Source organism: Chelonoidis abingdonii, chromosome 7, assembly GCF_003597395.2.
Source record: "Chelonoidis abingdonii isolate Lonesome George chromosome 7, CheloAbing_2.0, whole genome shotgun sequence".
Lineage (NCBI taxonomy): Eukaryota > Metazoa > Chordata > Testudines > Testudinidae > Chelonoidis > Chelonoidis abingdonii.
In genome coordinates, this window is record NC_133775.1 from 43,658,820 (window position 1) to 43,680,219 (window position 21,400).

Consider the following 21,400-nt stretch of genomic DNA (forward strand, 5'->3'; position numbering starts at 1 on the left):
GTCTGATCTCAGAGGAGACTGGGAACCCAGGGGGGAAATGGAGGTGAAGGTTCTGGGAGCCAGAGATGAGTGGGTGAGATTGAGATTGGATGAGTAGCTGGTGGGAAAGGCTGGAAGCAGAAAGGGAGAGGGACAACAGAGTGACTAGGCAAAGAGATTGGGACAAAGAGATAGGAGAAAGAAGTTTGGATGAGGAGCCCAGGGTGGGAGACTGGGAGCCAGTTCGGACAGGGAATGTACCTGGCAGGCAGGCAGGCAGGCGATGAGAAATAGATTGGACAAGGAGCTGGGATGGGGGCAAACTAGGACTGACAGAGAAGGAGACTGGGGGACAAAGAACTGGGGAGAGGAGAAATGAAACTGAGGATAGCTAGACAAAAAGCTCAAGAGTTGGAATTGCGGGGGGGGGGGCAGTCAAGCTTGGCAAGGGGAGAGGGAACAAGCAGAAGAGTCTCCTCCAGTGTCTGGAATGGAATCCATGATTTCTGAGTCTGACCATTCCTCTGCCACCAGCAAATCATGAAACACACTGGCAAAGTATCTCATCTTCCCCAACCCCAATGCTGGTCTACACAGATAATGACAACCTACTATTGCTGTAAGTTACTCCATTAGTGGCAGATGTCTGTGCAGTGAATCTAAAGGTTCCAACCTGATGACCCACCTGCGTGTCAACATTATGGCACCTGCTGGAATCTGTTTTCAGTTTGCTTTGTTAAAAAGCTAGGAAATCACACAGACACAGCTCTGTGTTAAAAGAAATTAAGGTTGTGAAGTCAAGCACTCAAAAGTCAGGAAATGCCAGAACTAAGATTATAGAGAAAATAATTTAACATATTTTCTTTATCAGAGGGGTAGCCGTGTTAGTCTGGATCTGTAAAAGCAGCAAAGAAAGTCCCACGAAAGCTCATGCTCCAAAACATCTGTTAGTCTATAAGGTGGCACTGGATTCTTTGCTGCATTTACTTATTTTCTTTTTAATTGCAGTGGTAAGATTGTTAATTATAATTTTACAAATGAAATTAAAAAGCACCACGACCACTCACTGTATTATAGAAATAATAAAAGTGCTACATCTATTAATGAGTTCAACATTTGACCATAAACATAAGGCCACTTCACACACAAACCACATAAATGTAATGAGTTTTCAGAACTTAAAAGGGTAAATCAGCAAAATCATTTTTCTGAAAATTCTCTTTTGTAAACATTTACATTGTTTTATCTACAGGCAACTTTCAGATAATTTGTACAAATAAACTTATAGAGCATACTTTGCAAAAAAGACTTAGCAAATGTCAGTTCATGCACCATCAATGAATCCATCCATCATACATACATATATATCTGTCATCATACAAACTGACCACAAAAGGTCACTGTAGGGGAAAGTGAAGCCATCTTAGTATTTGGGTGCTATGTGAATCTCTAATTTAGGATGATTATTCTTATGTTCTTTTGGTATTGCTGAGAAGCATCATAGCGCGCTGGTTGCAATCCTGCTAGCATATCACCCCCCCCTTTTTTTTTTGGTCTCAAATCCTCAATTCTCTAGAACACTTTTCATTTTAGTTTTATCCTTTCATTTTTGCTACCACTCTAACTTATAGATTCATAGACTCTAGGACTGGAAGGGACCTCGAGAAGTCATCAAGTCCAGTCCCCTGCCCTCATGGCAGGACCAAATACTGTCTAGACCATCCCTGATAGACATTTATCTAACCTACTCTTAAATATCTCCAGAGATGGAGATTCCACAACCTCCCTAGGCAATTTATTCCAGTGTTTAACTACCCTGACAGTTAGGAACTTTTTTCCTAACTTTTTTGAGTCAGGCACATAACCCTAGTCTGCTGCAATGAATTGTACTTTTGGGAATATAATTGTAGCATCAGACACTATGAGTAACTGCTATGTATCTGTCACTGTTAGGGCACTTACCTGAGATGTGGGAGACCCATATTTGCATCCCCCCTCTGGAGCAGAGATTTAAACTCAGATCTCCTCCCTCCTAGGTGCAGGGCCGGTGCAACCATTTAGGCGACCTAGGCAGTCACCTAGGGTGCTGGCATTTGGGGAGCGGCATTTTCTTCAGCAGCGGCCAGATCTTCGGCCGCCGTGGTCGCCGCCGGCATTTAGGCGGAGGGAGCTGGGGCACTGGAGCGCGGGGAGGGCCGCCTGCAGCAAGTAAGGGGGAGGGGGTGGCACGCAGGGGAACTCCCTGCCCCAGCTCACGTCTGCCCCACCTCCTCCCCGAGCACTCCATTGCTGCTTCACTTCTCCCACCTCCCAGGCTTGCAGCGCCTAAGCTGATTGGCTCCGCAAACCAGGGAGGCAGGAGAAGTGAGGCAGCCAAGGCATGCTTGGGGAGGAGGCGGGGCAGGGGTGAGCTGGGGCAGGAGGGTGCCTCAGGGTGGGGAGCTGCTGCAGGGGGGGCACCTCAGGGGAGAGGGGGGGAGCTGCCACGGGGGGACCTCCTCAGGGTGGGGGCTCGGGGACAGGGGAGGGCGCAAGGTGGAAGTTTTGCCTAGGGCACGAAACATCCTTGTACCAGCCCTGCCTAGGTGAGTATCCTAATCAAGAGACTACAGGCTATTATGGGGTGGGTTGCTCTCCATCTCTCCTGTTGAAGCTGTTCCACTTGGTATAAATACTTAAATATTCATCGGATCAGAGACTTGAGACTCAGATATCTCCAGTGCCAGATCAGCATCCTAATCACCTGGCTATAGGCTAGTCTTTCAGTCTCTCCTGTTAAATCTGTTCTACTTTGTATAAATACGTACTTTGTATAAATTGAGCCAGAGAGAGAGAATGACTTCATCTGGTGATTAAGGCACTCACCTGGGAGGTAGGATACATGGATTAAATTCCCTTCTCTAATTCAGGCAGAGAAAAGCTTTCAAGTCCCTTCTCCAGAGGAGAGTCAAACCTGGGTCTCCCACATTCTAAGCAAGTGCTCTAACCACTGCCTGTAAGTTATAAGGGGAAGATACGTGCACACAGTCATATGACTGAAAACACTTCTCTGATTTGCTGACAAATTCTGAACATTTTCAGAATCTAACTGAATATTTTTTCTAATTTTTCAGTTTGCTGGCTGAACTGATAATGAGTTATTCATCAAGCTCTACTCCTGTACCAAACATGTCTATCCAAGCTTAGAGAACAGGAGTTATCCTTTTTAACATTTTGCTTTGATTATCCCAGTGACACTGGCAGACCAGGCACCAGATCATGCCAGGGTCCACATATCTTAGCTGGACAGTGACAGATACACAGCAGGACTCTGTCTGGCTCACTTGTGGGTTAATATTGATAAAATAAGTATCAGAATTATAAGAAAGTGTTTAGTCTCTATTGAATGCTTGTGAGTTGCTGCATGCTGTAATCTTACTTGTAATACCGGTGTTCCATAGTGTAATGTTATATTTGAGTGGTTGTATTGTGACCCTCTGTGACTGTAATGTCCAATACAGAAGAGGGACATTAATTCGCGTGAAGAGCTGCTCTTCTACAGAAATTGTTACACCCCTCCTGAAAGAGGAGACCCATCAATACCAGGCAGGCTTGGGGTAGGGCCCTACCAAATTCATGATCCATTTTGGTCAATTTCATGGTCACAGGATTTTAAAAATCATGAATTTCATTATTTCCGCTATTGAAATGTGAAATTTCAGTGTTGTAATTGTAGGGGTCCTGACCCAAAAAGGAGTTATGGGCGGGAGGGGGGAGGTCACAAGGTTATTGTAGGGGGGTTGCAGTACTGCTACCCTTACCTCTGCACTGCTGCTGGCTGCGGCACTGCGTTCAGTGCTGGGCAGCTGGAGAGCGGCAGCTGCTGGCCAGCAGCCCAGTTCCAAAGGCAGAGCCACCGCCAGCAGAAGTGAGAATAGCATGTTATGGTAAAGCCACCCTTACTTCTGTGCTGCTGCTGGTGGGGTGCCACCTTCAGAGCTGGGTTCCCAGCCACCAGCTGCTGCTCTCCAGCTGCCCAGATCTGAAGGCAGTGCAGTAATAAGGGTGGCAATACTGCGGCCCCCCTAAAATAACCTTGTCATCCCCCCGTCCGCAATTCCCTTTTGGGTCAGGATCCCCAATTTGAGAAATACTGATCTCCCCCGTGAAATCTGTATAGTATAGGGTAAAAGCACACACAAGGCCAGATTTCACAGGGGGAGACCAGATTTAACGGTCATGTTGTATTTTTCATGGCCGTGAATTTGGTAGGGCCTTAGCTAGGGGTGAATCTTACAACTGGGAAATCCAGACATCTGCATTGAGGAATCTTCAACAAAAGGACTCAAGACTCTTAGTACTGGCCAACACCCTGCAGATAAAGGGTTATGAGGTATACACCGACGCTCTGATCGTCGGGGCCCTGGGCGCCTGGGACCCCTGTAACAAGCACGTACTGAGGATCTGCCGGGTACGCCGTCGCTACGCGTGGCTCATGCGATGTCTAATGGTCTCGGACACTATCCGCTAGTCCCAGGACATTATACAGAGCACATCACTGGCCACTGCCAATACTGAGAGTGAGTCAGAGTGACTTCGCGCACCCACAATGAGGAAGAGACCTGAAAACTTCCTCTATCAGACCCTATCCCCTGAACCCACCAAACCGAACTCCACCATATGAAGGTCATCCTATCCTCATGACTCGGCCCACTTATTTATACCTATGATTACCTGTAATTCCTGTATGAGCGATGTACCCTCACTACTTGGTGACTGTACCTTGATTCATCCACCTTGAACTCCCCTATTGGGGATATTGCAGATTGTATGTGTTATGCTATCCAATGTCAAAATACTAACATCCCCTTATATTCTGTATAGCACCCCCGATGAGTATTAACTGTATTTTCAAAGCTCTGTATCATTTATTTTTAAACATTTTCTAATAAAATTTTAAATTTGTTCTGCTCTCTTCTCCATGAAGATGAGTCATGCAAATAGATTCTCCCATCAGCTGAGTTTGCAGCTCAGAGCACATGGCAAGAGGGGGATAAAAACCTCAACCAAAGCAACTAGGTATCTCTATGTTGCTTGGACTCTCGGGGGCGGGGCAGATGGAGGAGGGCCAAGGTTTTCCTAGGCAGAAGCAAGATATCCTCAGCTGCTAAGCCAGTGTTAACCCTGAAGGCCAAACAGAGTTTGCTGATTTACAGAGGCCTATATTACCTTTTGAAACCCAAGCCTGGTCTACACTATATTGTTAGATGACCGAACTGTGGAAGCGTCTTCACTTAAATTTGGCTCCCACCAACGTAAGTGCCTCTCTATGCTGATTTAGTAACACCATCTGCCCAAGCAGCACAGAGTCACAGTCGACATAATTAGGTTGACAGAGTGTCAGTGTGGACAACAGGGTTGCCAACCTTCCCAGACTGGCATTGATCTCCCGGTAGCTCCTGAAACCAATATGAGAGATTTTAATAGGCTGCTAAAAGTCTGACTGGCGGCACAACAGGGTTATGGCAGGCTCCCTAGCTGCTTTGGCTCTGCACAGCTCCTGGAAGCAACCAGCGTATCCAGCTCCTAGGCGCAGGGGCAGCCAGGGAGTCTCTGCGCACTGCCCTTGCCCTGTGTGCTGACTTCGCAGCTCCCACTGGCTGGGAACCGCAGCCAATGAAAGCTGCGTGGATGGTACCTGCAGGCAGGGGCAGCGCACAGAGCCATCTGGTCGCCCCTGAGCCTAGGAGCCGGACATGCCAGTCGCTTCCGGGAGCTGCCTGAGGTAAGAGTGGCCTGGCCAAAGCCTGCACCCCTTACCCCCTCCCACATCCCAACTCCCTGCCCCAGTCTCCTCCCTCTCAGAGTCTGCACCCTGAGCTCCCTCCCACACCCAAACTCCCTCCCAGAGCCCACACCCCCTCCTGCACCCCACCCCCCAGCTCCAGGCTCAGCCCAGAGCTCCTTCCCTCACGCCGAACCCCTCAGACCCACCCCCCAGCCCAAGCCTGCACCCCCCACCCCCACCCCAACCCTGTGCATATGAGCGGGGGTGGGAGAGAGCGAGCAACAGAGGGAGAGGGGATGGAGGGAGCAGGGCCTCAGGAAAGGGGCAGGGCCTCAGGGAAGGGGCAGGGCAGGGCAAGGATGTTTGGGTTTCTGCGATTAGACAGTTGGCAACCCCGGTGGACACTGCATTGCTTACATCGACTATTACTAGCCTCCAGGAACAATCCCCCAATCCTCCACACTGACAATATAAATTGATACAAGTGCTCCTGGTGAGAAAGCGCACCACTGACACAAGGATCCAAATGTGCACACACACAAGTACTTTAATAACTGTGGTGGCTGTATGCCACTGTAAGTTAGGTCAATATAATTTAGTAGAGGAGACATGGCCTAACTCATTGTTTGTCTGTCTGCTTGCTTTACCTTTGTAAATAACTCTCTATTAGTAAAGTCTTCATATAGTTTACTACAGGATTGGCTACAAGCAGTGGCTTTGGTGTGAGACCTAAAGTGCAATTGACCTGGGGTAAGTGACTGGCCCTTTGGGATCAGGAATAACCTAAATATTGGTGTGATTCTTGGTGTAAGGAATCATCTATCACAGAGATAAGCTCAAGTGGGTGGCAAGACACACCCGCGTACCCAAGGGGACTGTCTTTGACTCTGTGTGAAGGCTGTTATAATGCCTGAGGAGTTTGCACTAGGTGCAGTTGGTTGACAAAATCTAAGTTTTGATCTCACAACCAATTAGGGATTTGTGCCCTGGTTTCTAACAGTCTACTCTGAGGTTGTCACTCATGCTTGTGTGTCACTGCTGGGAGCATTACTCCCCCAACCAAGCTTTTGGCTGCTTTTTGATTTATCATCTGCATACTAATCTACAATTAGTGCAGAAACATGACATAATCTTAATGATAATTCATAACTGTGCTCTGAACACATTTAGTGGTTCAAAAATTACTCAACACTAGATGGCAGACTTGCAGCTGTAAACATTCGGGTTTATAGCTCTACTCTCTCATTTTCTAAAAGATTCTGACCTTAGTTACGTCTTTCCCCTTCTTGACATTTCATGCCTACCTAAAAGCTATTAATTAACTTGATGGTATAAAAATTAGTTTACTCATGGTTTTTGATGGAATACAATGAAATAATCCTACTGTTCAGATATAGTAGTCACAGTAAATGAATACAAGTTTCTATACAAAAATTTACTAATTGCATTTCTGGTTTCTGTATAAAAGGCAAACAATGTAATGGTGGTTTTTATGGTTCAGCAAAATTTACATACATGATCTTCTAAGTTTCCTTTAGAATCTCTTTATTTCCCCACACACAGTTTTAGGATTAAGATTAATTTTAAAGAATCCATATACTTAAGGCATTACATGTCAGAAAATTTCACAGATCATCCAGAAATAGTTAATCTTAATGTTTATTGAGAATTTTGGCTGTCTTAATATGTATTAATTTTGGAATTGCATATTTAAAAATTAAAGCTTAATTAATAGCATAACAATTTAAAAATCCACAATTCTTTTATAACCAAGCTTCAATCAACTTGTGTTCCAGAGGGGAAGTAGCCAGATGCAAACATAATCAGTCTTTTAAAAGCTATTCATGTAAAAATACATATTAACAAGCTGCCTCAAATTCAAGTCGATAGTTTATATGAGTATACAACAGAGAGATTAGAAGACAGAGTGAAAGGGGAGAGAGTTGAGGTGTTTCAAACATTCTGTGAAGAAGGCCAAATTACATTGTTTAATTATGGACTGTGGGCTTGGACTACAATGTTAGGCCCAATATATCACCTAAATCAACAGTAGTTCTCCCACTGACATCAGAAGGAGAGTTGTACTAAGACTGTGGATAAAACATAGCCCTTATGTAGCAACACAACAATTAAGATTCATCTATACTGCAAAACTTTTAAACTATGAACATGATTTCGAGCCACTGTGGGCATATCCACACGGAGACTTAGTGCATGGCAAACCAGGGCGTGACTCTACAAGGCACTAGCTTGCTGCACAGTATGTCACAGCAGGGTCCTCACAGTGATTTAGCATGCAGCAAGCTAGTGCGCGATAGATTTACATTTATGTGCCACACACTATGTCCCTGAGTTAGGACATGATGCTGAACATGTTTTTTTACTGGTTAGCAAATCAGTCAGCATTATGTCGGCAAACTCAATTGTTCAAAACTATATTCAAATACAAATGAGCCCTTAGATACTGTTACTATTGCATTTAACATTGCTTAGTGGGAAAAAATGATTCCACCACTGTTATTTCTGCCCTTTGCTTATCTGGCCATTTATGCATGCAATTACACATTTTGCATGCTTAATTTAGTAATTACGTACAGAAATAAGGCATCCATTTCATGTGTGCAACTTCACAGCTAAATTATTTGAAGATCTGGTCCATATTAGATTTCAGACTAAACACCTTGTTTAGATGACTGTGGGGAGTTCAGGCCTTTCATAACTGTTTCAGGCTAAGACAATATTAAATCCATTCACATACAGAAGGTTGACTTCACAACATAAAGCTTCCATTCTGTTGGATCTGAACAAGTCAAGTAGGTCAGATAAATTTAAGATTCTTGACTTAAGAAAATATTCTCTAAGGCCTAGTCTACACTAGGAAATTAGGTTGGTATAACTACACTGCTCAAGGGTATAAAAAATCCACACTCCTGAGCGACCCAGTTAAACTGACCTAATCCCTAGTGTAGACAGCGCTATGTAGACAAGTGAATTCTCCCATCAACCTAGCTACTGCCTCTCGGGGAGGTGGATTACTGGCGCTGACAGGAGAAGCCCTCCTGTTGGTATGGGTAGTGTCTTCACTGTAGTGCTTTAAGTGTAGACAAGCCCTAAGACACTACTAGAAGGAACAATAGTAGTAAAGGAAATAGGCTACATATAATGCCAAAACTAGACTAATTGACCCAAAATGTCTTTTCCACTCATACTATGTACATATATGATTCTTTTAGCAATGAAGGGCAATCACTTGTTACTGAGTATGGTCATCTTCCATGGGAGTTATGGGTCCTCAGGTGGCTAATAAGGCCAATCCTTGAACCACAAGTTCTTTTACAATGAGGGTAGATGTTTTCAGGCTCAGCAGGAGGCCGTTGACCATTACTGGAGAACAGTCTCTCCTTCCTCCTGTACCTCTTGTCCTCTTTGGCTTGTCGATGAGCAAGTTCAAAAGGCAGGGGACCATCAAGTAGGACTTCACTCCATTTTAAGCAATCTTGGGGAAGCGTCTCCCAGGTATCAGTGTCAATATTACATTTTTTTAGGTTGTCCTTCAGCAAGTCCTTATAACACTTCCGTTGTCCACCCACATTACAATACCCTTCTTTCAGCTGAGAGAACAGGACCTGTTTTGGGGGGTGATGGTCTGGCATCCGGACAATGTGACCAGTCCAGTGGAATTGCTGATGGATGATCATTGCCTCGATACTAGTGGTCTCTGCCTCTTCCAGAACATTGGTGCACTTGTCTTCCCATGTGATCTGCAGAATCTTACGAAGGTAGCGTTGATGGTGCCTCTCAAGGGCTTTCAAGTGGTGTCTATGGGTTGTCCAAGTTTCGGACCCATACAAGAGTGTTGGGAGAATAACGGCTTGATAAACAAGAAGCTTGGTGTCTGTTCGAATGTCGTGATCTTCAAAGACCCTGTGCCATAAACGAGAAAAAGCTACATTGGCACAGCTCAGGTGATGTTGAATTTCTGCATCAATATCTATCTTGGATGAAAGATGACTTCCAAGGTAGAAGAAATGATCGACATTCTCCAGTGCCACTCTACTGATTTTAATAGATGGAGCATGTATACCTCATTTGGAGAGGGTTGATAGAGCACTTTAGTCTTCTTGATATTAAGAGTGAGACCAAGACATGTGTAAGCATCGGCAAACACATTCAAGATAGTTTGAAGATCTTTTTCAGAGTGGGCAAAGATTGCATTGTCATCAGTATACTGAAGTTCCAAAATAGATATTGTGGAAATCTTACTCTTCACTTTCAGCCTGCTAAGCCTGAAAAGTTTTCCATCCATTCTGTAAGTGATTTCAGTGCCAGCTGTAAACTTCCCAGCAGTTAGGTAAAGAATGACAGCAATAAAAACCACAAACATGGTTGGAGTAATACCTTTAACATGTCTCACCTGCCAGATGAAGCATGTGATCTTTCCTAAGAGATCAAAAATATCTCCTCTGATACACTCTTAGTGTTAATTAGGTTAGGAAGTGCAAATTCTAGGATGCCTTAAGCTCAAGTTGACAACTTGACTTCATGGCAAGTAAAGAGATTTTTCTGTGACAGTTTAAGCTTTACCTGTAAAGGTTTTCTGCAGATTTTCACACCTGCATGGACTTATTCTTCTACCAGGTGGAACATGTGTCTGTGAGAAGACATAATGAGAGCTCCCCCTTTTGCCTATTTTCCAGATCAAAGTGATTTCCCAGATACGTGTAAAGAAAAATATGAGAAAACCATCACAGGAGAAAACAGCTTGTTGGAGGTGGGGGGAAGAGAAAGGGCAAAGGGGAAAAAAGGGCAACCTGACACAACCAAACTTTGGTAAGAATAAAAGAGACCCAAACCCTGCTATTTTTGCTTGTTTCTTGTTTGATGAAGGGTTGATCCTGACTAGGATAGGAATGTTTAGAAAAGAAATTACTGTAACACTTATTCCACTATCTGATTATTTTTTATTCCTTACCATTTCATCAGATTTTGCCTACTATCTTTGTGTCTCAAAGTAAATAAGCCAATACCTACTAGTCCACTGTGTAGTGCCTCAAACATCCATGGAACATATTCAGATATCTTCTGCAACACCACTAGCCATTACCTTAGTGAGTGTGCTGCGATGATCTTTTGGAATGGGGGAGGGAAAAGAGTGTCTTTTTTCTTGGCTTCATTTGCTCCAACTACTTCATAATTAATCCAATTGGAAATGGTGTCTTTAGAAGCCAACGTGCCTTTTATACTGTAAGTAAGCTAAACAAATAACTATCTGTTGAATCACTTGAAAGGCAGTACAATGTGTACACACCATAAAACACTTTGGCTGTTTAATGACTGAAGCCTACTATTTGTTTGACTTCGTTTCTATGATTGTTGATATCAGAGACAGAAACAATCATTACCTTCTTGGTTAAGACAAACTCTGAATTCTTATTTCACACATATTCATGAACTACCTGGTCTTTGTGTAACTGGAGAATGCAATGAGCACACTAATGTAACCCAAAATACACAGTTTCGACCTGACATGCTTCAAAAGAAATAGGGCATAATCCACTCCCTGTGCTCCTTTATTTATTTTATATCAGAGACCATTTTCTATTGTTCTCAGCCAAACAGCTAGAGGAACTGAAGTCTTTTGGGACAGGAACTTGATGATGGTGACTCTGATGCCCCTTAGGTCAGCAGTGAAGTTATCTGAGAACTGTTTGGACAGACAAAGTCTGGCATGTGTTAGAAGTGGGTGGTGGGAATCTCTGAAATCATTTAACTCTCAGGATATGTCCACACTGCAGTGTAAGTCCAGGGTTAGTAGGATTTTAGTCAGCTGACCTGTGTTAGAGAACCCTAGACTTGAGCATCTACATTGTATTTTAACCCTATGTTAAGACTTTTCTAATCCTTGCTTGAACTTAGGGCTCTAATGTCCACACTGCAATGTGCAGACCCAAGCCAAACTAATCTTATCCCAGAATCCCTAGTGCTCCCCCTCAACCCTGAAATGTGGCCACTCTAGCCTAAGACCGTGGTGCACTGTGGGAAAACTTTACTGCCTGCCCTGTACCTTGCCAGGAAGCAGCTCGCTTTGCAAACGGCTTGGTCAATTTGCTCTCCATTGCAAATCCAAGAGGCTGTCTGATAGTGTGCTTGCAGCTCTTTGATCAGAAGAGAATGGGTTAACGCTGACCTGAGCTGCTGCCATTTGCCAAGAGGAGGGGGAATGGCTTCTGTTTTCATTAGAGTGGACTGAAGATTGTTGAGGTAGCGAGAACTAAGGAAGTTGTCCCAGGGAATTGTGGAATATTTCCAGGTGACTCCCGGGACCTCAGGCAAGCAGGCCTGCATCTCTTCTGCAAAGCAATAGGGCTTGGATCCTGACTCTTGGATCCTCCAGCCCTGCAGGGCCCTGGGACGCTGGATTAGCGCAACTGCTGTGTAGACACAAGGGGAGTTAGGCTTGAGCCCAGGGTCAAGCACAGGCTCATACTGCAATGCAGACATACCTTCAATGACTGAACATGACACACTTCTGAGTCCTCAGGCTTCATGGGGCATCGCAGAAAAAGTCAGACACGAGGGAGAACTGTTCTGGCATCCAAAATGTAAATTAAGCACAAGGCTATTCTACTTAGTTCTTCTCCAGATTTAGGCCAGATCTACACTAAAAAGTTAGGTCAAACCAGCTACGATGCTCAGAAGTATGCAAAATCCACACAGTTGAGCAACACAGTGAAGATGATCTAACCTCTGGTGTGGACAGTGCTAAATCATGCTACTGCCTCTTGGGGAGGTGGACTAACTATAGCAACAGAATAACCCCTCCCGTCGCTGTAGTGAGTGTCTACATGGAAGTGCTACAGTGGCGCAGATTCAACACAGCAGCTGTTCTGCTGTTGCGTTTTAAGTGTGGATATAGCCTTACTGACTGGAATCTTGTTGATCAGATCTGGCAACATCCTATAGGTATGCTATATTTTTAAAGTATATGTCCTAGCTTTAAAGGGAGGTAGCCTTTGTAGACACTGAAGCAATATTCCCTGAATCTCCTGTTTAACTGTTAAGCCTCAGACTATAACAAGATGGTTTGGAAAGGTGGATATATTTAATCACAACAGAACACAGGAAGTCAGAGTAGAGTACCTAGCTTCCTTTCAACTGCTGCACTAGAAACTCCATGTCCATCCTGGAGGCTCAACTGTGATTTGTGCCACTGCTTTCCCCTAAAATGCACTTTCTGTTGGCAGTTTGCTTCTTTTTGTTAATCTCTGATATTGCTGCCATAAGTAACTGATTTTTGATAAGATAATATCACTACCTGCTGTACAGTCTTATCCACTTGACAAGTTGCAACAGCTAGGCCACACACATCGAGGCCAGGAAATGTACTGAAACTTCTGCCCAACCTTCTGCCTTTCACAAAGAAAGGTGTAAGCAGGGCAGGTGCAAGGATGTTTCACGCCCTAGGTGAACCTTCCACCTTGCGCCCCCCTGCCCCTTCACCCTAAGGTGCCCCCCTCTGCAGCACCTCCTCTGCCCCCCGCGGCAGCTCCCCGCCTCAGCTCACCTCTGCTCCGCCTCCTCCTTAAGCATGCTGTTGCCGCTCCACTTCTCCCACCTCCCTGGCTTGTGGCGCCAATCAGCTGTTTGGTGCCACAAGCCTGGGAGGGAGAGAAGCAGAGTGGGGCAGCATGCTCAGGGGAGGAGGCGGAGCAGAGTTGAGTTGGGGCGGGAAGTGGTTCCCCTGCGTGCCGCGCCCCCCCTTACTTGCTGCAGATGGCCCTCCCTGTGCCCCTCCCTCTTCCTACATGCCAACGACGGGGCAGCCAAACATGCGGCCACTGCGGTCACCGCCGAAGGACCCAAAATGCTGCCCCCTCAAATGCTAGCGCCCTAGGCGACCACCTGATTCGCCTAATGAGTTGCTCCAGCCCTGGGTGTAAGGATGTTAGAAATCTTAATTTACTGCATTAATGATTGCTACTAAGCCCAAGGAGTGAAGTTCAACAAGTACAAAGAAATTGTTTGCTGCTTCTGCAACTGGTGGAAGATGAAATTGGGAGGAAGCAGTCTGCTGGATTGCATTAAATCTTCTGAAGATATGTACACTACATATATTTATGTTATACTTCATCTGTTAGCAAGTTTTCAAATAACTATTTTAAAATGTATTATATTGAAGCATTTAATCCTGCCCTTAACATATATAATTTGTTTTAAAATGACTTTGCTTCTTATACAGAAAAGGGATCAAAACAACAAGCTAAAAGATAATCAATTTATGATAGTTTTCCTGAGGTACAACGGAATCATACTTCATTTTATAAGCTGGAGACAGAAATATGTCAGCCTGGTGATCTGCAGGCTGTGTATACTGCAAAAATGATGCAAACCATCCTCCTGCTGGCAAGTGGCAGTGCATTACTCAAAGCTCTAGCAGAAAGGAAACAGCAAATTCCATTATACCCTTCTAGTCAAAGAGATTCAATAAGGAAAACAAGCTGTATGAGAGGGACAGGGGCTAGGATACATTGATAAAATCAGAGCAAAAAGCTGCAAAAGCAGGCTATTGTTTTAAACTTACGCAATAATATATACTATCATGTGGCAGTTAAATTTAAAAACTACTTCTGTCCATGAAAATTCTCTTTGGAAGAGTCAGCAAATAGAAAATAAATTTATAGGTTTGCATCACACACTGATATCATTCCTAAGCAGTTTCTAGAATGAGAACACAATTTTCTGTACTATATAGCATTTTAATATGTTGTGCGATATTTAAGGTTTCTGCTCACAACACGAGCTTTTTCAAAGGGATTAATCAAGGGAGCATATATTCTTATTAGAAGTTACTCCCAATGGATATCCTGGGAAACTTGGAAAGCCCTCATCTTAACTGTGAATTTATTTTAAAATCAGATGTCTTTTCCACATATGCAGAACACAGCTTACAGCACCAGCTAGTGTTTGCCTGCCAAGGCTTAGGAGGAAAACTTGGCAGCTTTTCTGTGTACCATTCTGTGTACCATTTACATCTAAATAGATATCTGTGCCACAAGAAGCTTGTGAAAGCATGGCCACAATGAGCTTTTTCAATTTACAAATGTCCTAAATCCACTCTAAAGAAATTATTCAGAAGCAGGAAAATTACTTAGTCTGTAACATTTTTAAAGTGTACAATATAAGAAGTTCATTTATAAAGAAAATATTTATATTCAAATACTTGTTCTCAAAGCTTTATATTGGATACTAATTTGAATCATTATACACTATGCACCTCCTATACAAAAATAGCATTACTCATTGTCATGGATTAGCTTAGCACAGCAATAAGGAGTCATGGATTCCATATATTCCAGATAGCCAGGTCTGGGGGAAAGAGATCAAAGTGCATGGAAGATGTTCAAGTCAGGATGGGATGAGCAGAAATTTGACGTAGTGGGCAAGCATGCTGTCCACTTCCTTTTGTCTGCTCCCACAATACAAGCAAATAGATATTCTAAGCAGTAAGAGATAACAGTATAACAAGCATGTCAATAGGGAGCAGTCTGTGATGTGGAAATTTGAAAATGCCAAACGCTGACTCAGGTAGATGAAACTGGTTGCCTCTAGTAGGAACTGATGAAGTTTCAATATGGGAAGTAACAGAATAATCAGCAAGAGCTGACCATACTTATACATTAGGGGACTGATTCTGCAGCTCTTACTGACACAGGCAGTCCCATTAAAGTCAGTGTGACTACCCAGATTAGCAGGGGTCCAGCAGAACAATATGCAGGCTTCCAGCCTTTTGACTCAGCTTGAGAAACTGCTGGAGATCGTAAGAACAGCCGTGAATACGACCCAGTTATGCAGAAAACCGATTACATCCCATCTGCAATGACTATGCTGTCACAAAAAGAATGTTTAATTCTGTGAAGACATTCAAAGAAGAATCTTAAGCAAAAAAGGGAAATATTTTAAATAGAGTCTTTAAAAGAAGAACAAAACACAAAAAGGAGAGTTACATTTAGGGAAGAAACCATTTCAACAGTTGTCTCCAATTCTCTAAACTGACCTTAAAGAAGATACCTGATATCTAGCAAAAAGAGGCCCTTTTTTTTTTCTTACTCTTTTCTTTTGAGAAGAGGACAGTTCATTATAAGAAAGTAAAGGTACCAAAGGAGTACCAAAAGCTCTGCTCAATCTCTGTGAGATACCTTACCATGTTTGAAGGATAAGCCTGAAAATATTTATTACAGAATCATACTGGTCACACTATCGTTACAGTCACGATAGAATTTCCATCGTAAGTCTCTGTTTTAAGCATATAACTTTCTGGTAAAAGACATGTTTTGCCCTGATATGCGTTTTCATTTTATAACTTGAAGAAAATCTATTCAGCTATTTTATCACCCAAGCACAGAGAAAATGTTTTACTGTCCCAGAAAATATTGCTGAGATAATTTTCGGCACTTGTAAACTAAAGAACATTTCATATTAAAAGTTCAAACTTGGCATCTATGTAGTCCTGAAAGAATTAGTGTTCTGTCAAGTTAAGAGGAAGCTGTTAAGAAATAAATCTATAAAATGAATAAAAACAGTAGTGTATATTCACATATCTATTCTCCCTAGTGCAATGGTTTAGCTAAATCAGTTTAGTTAGACCAGTGCAATCCCCTATATCGTATTCTTAGGGCAGAGAGAGGTAGCAGCTATGTAGTTCTTCCATCAACAAAGCGCTGTCTACGTGGGGGGGTTAAGGTTGGTATAACTACGTTGCTCTGAGGTGTGGATTTTTCACACCCCTGTGAAACATAGTTATACCAAACTAAGGGTACGTCTATACTACCTGCCGGATCAGCGGGTAATGTTCGCTGTATCGGAGATCAATTTATTGTGTCTCGTCTGGCTGCAATAAATCAATCCGCTAATTGATGCCCGTACTCCACCTCGGCAGGAGGAGTAAGCGCAGTTGACGGGGGCACTATGGCAGTCAACTCGCCACCATGAGGACAGCCAGGTAAGTCAAACTAAGATACTTCGACTTCAGCTACGTGAATAGCATAGCTGAAATTTCGTATCTTAGTTCGAACCCCCCCGCTTAGGCCTTAGAGTGAAATGGAGACCTGGCCTAAGACTACTATGTCAGCATAGCTATGCTGGCATAAAACTGTAGAGTAGATGCAGCCTACCTGACAGAAGGTGTTTTTCTGTTGGCGTATGAAGACCATCCTCCTCAGCGAAGTTGGCTATGTCGACAGAAGCACATTTCCATCGACACAACTGGGTACATTGGGGATTAGGTCAGGATAGCTATGTAGGTCAGGGTGTTTTTTTCACATCTCTGACTGACATGGCTATGTCAACCTAACTTTTAAGTTTAAACTAAGTCTTAGATTTAAGAGTAGCTTATTTTGATTTCGCTTAAATCTGTTTTTAATTTTCTTAAACTGAAATAACCCTGGATTTAAACCAAAATAAGAGTGTCCACACAGCCTTTTGAACTGGCTTAGCTGAAAAGGTTTAAAATCACACCGTAATTTAAACTAGTATAACGCTGCATGTAAACAAGCCCTTAGTGACTATGGCCTGGTCCAGTCACAGATTTTGTGGTAGTATGTCAACTAGGGATGTGATGTTTTAGCATTACAGTTATGTCAGTATGACCCCTATTGTGAAAACAGCTATATTGGTACAAAAGTGCCCTATAGCTGTATAGTTTATTCCCTTTCCCCAATGGAAAAGCTATACCTATAAAAAGCACATTTATGCCAATAACAGTGCATCCACAATCAGGGGAATGGGAAAGGCACTGCCTCATATTAACTACAACGTGTGTGTGTGCAGATAAAGCCTGAAGTACACAGCAACAGCTCAAATCTGGAAGATTCTAAGTGCTCCTGTGAACTGCTAAACACCTTCATCTCGGTGAAGTCAGTGGCAGTTGAAGGTGCTCAGCACTTAGCAGAAATGAGCCCTAAATGCAGTTATTCAGGTAACACCACACACATTAATTGCAATTATATGTAGAATTCTGTATACCTGTGAGAAGACTCAAACACTTACTTGAATCTCATACCATACTTTATAATGAACATATATACTGTGAAATTCAGTACAGTTTTCTATTTTAAGGTAAGGAAATGAAATACACACAACTATAAATTATGTGCATAAGTGTTAGATTTTTAAATTAAATTAATTCTGGAAATTCAGAGCAACCATAGCCTATCAAATAAAGATAGCACATACACATGTAACACACAGAACTTAACACTGTATATATATTTTATATTTCTGTATAGATGGACAAGGGGAGATGAGTTAGTTATTCTAGAAACTGTAACTTTAAATTACACTATAGTTTGAAAAACTTAGGAAGTCACAGCCATCATAGCTCTCAATTACATTTTTAAAGAAATATTGCAGATTGTGTGTTTTTAATTGAGAGAACAATGTTATGACAATCTGCCCAAAATTAAAGTTTTATCTGTTCTCCTTTTAAAAATATATTTACATTTCAAGGTCAATAATAACCATCAAAAATGAGGTGATATGTGCAGCTCAAACCTGCATTTTATATGCACATTATAATTTAATCACCATATCCCAACAAATGCAGTGTCCTTTTTCACTGAACCACATAGCAATAGACCTAAAAGCAGTTAAAATAGCATTACTACAGCAGATCAGAACAAATCACACATTCAAAAAAATTTTTTTTTACCTTTACTGAAGCAGCAGCATAGAGCATATCTTCAAGAGTGAAATGGCAACACTGGTTCAAATATTCCTGACAAAATTCTTGTATGAGCTGTAGATTATATAGGCTATCAGCCAATGACATGGTCTCCTTCAAACAAACATCTAAAATGAAAGCAGAAACAGAAAAAGTTAAGCATAGCTACAGATCTGAAAAGAAAAGCCTTACATATAATAAGTGCTAAGCATTTTGGAGGTAGATTAAAAAAGTTTTGAATTAGATTTTAATTTCAGAATCTTGAGTTATGTCATCTTACATTTTATTCCATTGCATTTTCATAGGTTTGTTTTTATGCTATTGAAGTAGATTAACATCTTGAATACCTTCTAAAACACACTATGACTGGGTTTTTTGGTAAATGATAATTCCTAATTATGATTTTTAATGACCCTTCCTGAAAATAAGTTCTGATCTAACTCTTGACCCATTTATTATGTTAAGCCCATCACAAACATAACTGTATAACTTAAATATATTGCACTGATTACAGTATCCCTCTTGCAACTAGGTTTTAAATGCTCAGATACAAGTAGTAAGGTAAATGGAATTTTACATCTGTTACTGGAGTTCTCCAAGCATATTTATTTCTTATCACTGAACAGCCACTCTTGAGAGACTGTGCCTCAACATCACAAACTCTGGCTCTACATATAAAACCAATATCAGTATGGGCACCATATACTCTCTTTTTTGGAGCCAACTGTTCAAAATGAGTTTAATACAAGTAATTGCAGGCCCTGATGCCCTCATTTCCTTTTACTATTCAAAATACCATTTAAAGTCACAGAAGTGGTAATGGTGAGTAGGTCATGCGGTTCTGACACTGCAATATACTCTACATACCATGTACAGCTGAGTAACTTTCCTTTCTCCTTCAATAATTGTCTTTTAAGAGATAGACTATAGTAATAACTCCCTAGAGAAGTTCTTAAAGAATGAGGTCCTGAAGGAAATAAAAAGGAAAAAATATAAGCATCAGATTTTATTACTAAATTGAGGGAATACAGGTAAGTGAAGATGTGAACAAAGTTTCATGTGGCAGTGTGATGGGGTGGACGAGGTCCTGAGGTCCCCTGCTGGAGGCCTCGTGGCCCTGCCACACCCCATCCCAGAAAAGGGCAGAAGAGGGAACTCCGAGCTGCCTAAAGCGGCTATGTGGGAAGCAGCCAATCAAGGCCCAGCAGGTCAGTACAGGAAGAGCTGCAGGGCCAGAGTGAGTTCAGTTCCTTGCTACAGCTGGAGGAGAGTGGATGGTGCTCCAGGCTGGCTGCTGGAGCTCCACAAGGACAAGGCCCTGAGATAAGGCTGAAGAATATGCAGGAGCCATGGGGAAGGGGCCTAGGGAATTATAGCAGCAACACAGTTTATTTAAAGGGACATCACGGACAGCTGCTATCTACAGGGTCCCTGGACTGGGACCCGGAGTAAAAGGCAGACCCAGCTCCCCCCTACCAGCCACTGGAAAAGTGGCCTGGACCTTGATACACCCCAGAAGAGGAACCAAACTCTTTTAATGGCCCAAGTGAAGAGCTGGGGCCAGAAAGGCCCTGAGAGGGCAAAGTTACTGCCTCCAGGGAAGGAGCCCTGGGGCACTGCTCTATTCTGGAGCAGGGACAAACAGAGAGACATTACAGAGGGCACTAACAGAGGCCCCTGTTTGACACGTACCCTGAAAGGGGTTTTTGTTTTGTTTTTATCTCACAGACAGACTGTATATGACTTGGCTGGATGGCCAAGTCACCAAAGACCCACCACCAACAGAGAGAGAGAGAGTTAGGGTGACCAGACAGCAAGTATGAAAAATTGGGACAGAGTGTGGGAGGTAATAGGCACCTATATAAGAAAAATCCCCAAATATCGGGAATGTCCCTATAAAATCAGGACATCTGGTCACCCTAGAGAGAGTGTAGGTACATGCACTCAGGCAGGGGGTGCTTGCGAGAGGTGAGTGTGACCCCATTACAGGGAGCTTTACAGATTTCAGGGAGGAGACATTTCTCCAGCATTCCATGGAAGGCGTTTTACAACTATTATGATGGTCATAGATAGGAGTTAATAATTTAGATAAATCTTTCAACTGAAACTGATACCAACTTGAATATGGCCACAAATGCAAAAAAATCTTGAAACCAACAAAAAAATTCTCTCTTCATCAGGCAACAAATCAATGCACTTTTAAACTGAAAATATTCAGGTTTAATTTTTTCTGTTAAATTTGGTTTGGGATAAAAATTACAAGAAACCAACTAACTAAGATGGAATTTAGGATATGGACGTGGCATCTATTTTACCTTACAGAACAAGATGAAAGGAGGATCTAGCATAAGCAGCCTCACTCAGCCTGGTTGTTGATCTAATAGCTACTGAGACTGCAGCTTTGAGAGACAGGGGAGTAGAAGTGGTCTTGTCAGTACTGAGTTCTAATTTCTGGAACGTAAAGCCTCACACTAGAAGATATACAAAAATAATGCCCTATTCATAGTCAGATGAAGAAAAACTATTGTTCCCTGCAGGGCCGTCTTTAGGATTTATGGTGCCCTAGGCGAGATTATTAAACTGGTGCCCCCGTGCCTGTCTTGCTCTTAGCAACACAAACATAAGCTTACAGTACTGGAAAACTTGCCACATGCATGTTATTAAAACCAGTTTAACTTAGTTAAGCACACTGTAATGCTGATGGACTACATTAAAGAAGTAGCAGTATAGAAAAAATTCTGATTTGACAGAATGATGCAAAAAATATCATTTTTTTTAATTTGTCAACATTTTATTGGAAATTTCTATGAAGAGGTATTGAAACAAGGATTAGTTTTTAATTAAAAGCAATCTTCTGGCTTTTTTGGCTGCAAACTCAGTAATAATGTCATTCGTATGACAAAGACAAAGTGATGTCTTGTTCGATTGCAAGAATA

General features: G+C 42.5%; 1 protein-coding gene across 4 annotated transcripts in view; it reads right to left on the reverse strand.

Annotated features, from left to right (window-relative positions):
* Positions 1 to 21,400, reverse strand: part of CAMSAP2 (calmodulin regulated spectrin associated protein family member 2) — a 154,531-nt gene that overhangs the window by 29,763 nt on the left and 103,368 nt on the right. For all 4 annotated transcript variants that reach the window (XM_032773502.2, XM_032773501.2, XM_032773500.2 and 1 more), the window contains one exon: positions 18,453 to 18,592. In XM_032773502.2, coding sequence (XP_032629393.1) covers positions 18,453 to 18,592 — 140 coding nt within the window. The remainder of the gene's footprint in view (positions 1 to 18,452; positions 18,593 to 21,400) is intronic.